We start from the raw sequence: 2,280 nt of genomic DNA, 5'->3' as shown, positions 1-2,280 counted from the left end.
GACTCCTTGACGTAGAGCTTGGTGAGCGTGTCCTGCCAGCCAGCCAACCTCGCCAGCTGCTTCACCATGTCCTGCTGCGCGTAGATCAAGTGGAAGAGCTGCAAGAGAAAGCGAGGAGGGAGATCCGATGATATTACCCCAGTTCCTGGTAGCCTCTTGGGGGGTCGGCCCCTCCAAAGAGCAGGATGCTTGGTCCTGAGCACCCCAAATCCTCCATAACCATCATGGGGTGTTGGGGCTGCACCATCTCCATGCTGGCACATCCACGTGCTGGCAGCCCTGTGCATGGGGTGATACCACCATCACCACGACCCCTGCGTTCGGGCACAGCTGGGTGCCCAGGGAGCTCAGCCCCGAGGCGAAAACTCGGTCACAGCCCCTCTCGCGCCCATGGCCTTGCTCACCTTGCGGCAGATATCGAGCCGGATGGTCAGCTCAGCCCGGTGGGAGAGGTAAACCACGGCCACCAGGTCCTTGTAGTTGGGAGGCTCTACGGACAAGGAGAGATGGTACGATGGTGGGACACCTCCTTCTGTCCCCAAAAGCCACTGAAGAACCCCAGTCCTGAGACCAGCTGAGCCTTGTGGGAAGCCACCAGTGGTGACTCCGTGGCACGTGTTTGGGACGGGTGGCCAGGGCCAGCCTGGTTTTGGCAGAGCACTTGGTACCTGCCCCGAGGACCTGCTCCGAGAGGCAGCGGAAGAGCAGCATGGAGCCGGGGATGTCACCGAGGCAGGCGATGAGCCCCTGGTACCCGATGTCCTTCAGCTTCAAGCGGTTCTTGCTGCGCTCAGGGACCTTCTCATACTTCAGCATCTTGTAGAGGACCTGGTGAGACAGAGAGCGGTGGCCACCCCGCTGCGGTAAAGCCCCCCGGTCGCTGGGGATGGCAAGAGGTTGGTGCTGGGGTCCCGCCTTACCTTGAAGACCCTTTCCCGCACTTCATCCGAGAACTTCTTCTGCACCAGCAGCGAGAAGAGGACCTCCACATGGCCTGGCTCAAAGAGGAAGGCAAAGAGCTGCTCCTGGGCAGGCGAGCCCTTCAGCAGGCTGTGGATCACCTCCAGTGCCCCGCAGACCTGCAGGACACGGGACTCGTTGTCCACTGCCCTTCACGTGCCTCATCGGGACCTCAGCGGCTTCTCCCCACCTGCTGCCAAGTGCTGGGCCAGCCCATGGCACACTGAGATGTTTGGGGACCAGGGTGGCTCGGCGCCGTACCTGTTGCTCATCCTGCACCCCGGCCACGTAGTTCAGCAAGCTCTGCATCTCCTCCCCGGAGAAGCTCTTGCAGAAGAAATCCTTCACCAAGCTGAAGAGGGATGTCTGCACTGTCTTGATGTCATCAGTGGCCATGGTCTTCTCCCTGGAGGTGCTGATGGACAGACACGCGTGGCCATTCCCTCTGGGGACGTGCACAACTGCCTTCCTACCCCTTGTAACCCATCACCAGCATGATCCCAAATCCCACCATGAAGCCCCAGGAGCTCTAGGGCAGCTCGGTGTGGACATCCCTTCTGGCCAACCCTGCCCACCAGTAAATGTCCACCCCGGGCATTTGGGTCTCTGCAGGGTGTGAGTACCCCCACTATCACGGGTGTGCAGACAACAAAAGGGCATCAGTTTGTTGCAGAAACCACCATGCTCCTGGTTGCTGCTGGAGAGATGCCGGGGGTGGATTTTGGGGCTGACCGGGCACAACTCTGGGTGGAAGCTTGGGGATGGGGCACGGTCACGGGGAGCGGAAGGTCCTGCACCCACCACCATGCTCCCAGACTGGAAGATTCTCCCACGAGGTGCTTGCAGGGTGGGTATTACCCCAAGCAAACGGTGTCTACTCCAAACCGCAACTCCTAGGGGTGAAGCCCACCACCATGTCAACGTTTGGAGGTCCCGGCTACAAGTGGCAGCTCACCCGTAGTACGTCCGGATGGAGTCGAGGACGTACTGCACCCCGTACTTCTTGCGGATGCGCTGCTTGTGGTCCTTGACAACGTTGGCCAGATACTGGATATGACCTGCAGGGAGAAGGTGCGAGTAACCATGGAGGTCGGTTGGGATGGAGAACACCCCCAAGCACCCCAAGTTCCTACCTAAGCGGACGGCAAAGTCGCTGTTGCTCCAGATGTGGAAGTCAAAGAGGAGATGCTGGTAGAGGAGGTGCAGCAGGAGCCCACTGCCCTCAGAGGCCACTTGCTCCATGAGGATCTGCGAGGCCATCAACGTGCTCATGTCCAGCAGCGGGCCAGACACCTGCCACGGGCGAGAGGGGAGGTTTGC

General features: G+C 60.3%; 1 protein-coding gene across 1 annotated transcript in view; it reads right to left on the bottom strand.

The window, feature by feature from the left end:
- Positions 1–2,280, bottom strand: part of LOC104166957 (neurobeachin-like protein 2) — a gene marked incomplete at both ends in the record, with an annotated part of 11,000 nt that overhangs the window by 6,946 nt on the left and 1,774 nt on the right. Inside the window, 7 exon segments of the mRNA XM_009707067.1 lie at positions 1–98; positions 405–490; positions 669–828; positions 921–1,079; positions 1,222–1,375; positions 1,916–2,018; positions 2,094–2,253. The exon segment at positions 1–98 is cut by the window's left edge and continues 11 nt beyond it. Coding sequence (XP_009705369.1) covers positions 1–98; positions 405–490; positions 669–828; positions 921–1,079; positions 1,222–1,375; positions 1,916–2,018; positions 2,094–2,253 — 920 coding nt within the window.

This window comes from Cariama cristata, unplaced genomic scaffold (genome assembly GCF_000690535.1).
Source record: "Cariama cristata isolate BGI_N322 unplaced genomic scaffold, ASM69053v1 scaffold16499, whole genome shotgun sequence".
NCBI classification, from domain to species: Eukaryota; Metazoa; Chordata; class Aves; order Cariamiformes; family Cariamidae; genus Cariama; species Cariama cristata.
Note: the sequence above shows the minus strand (reverse complement) of the source record. Positions and strands in the feature narration are given on the sequence as shown.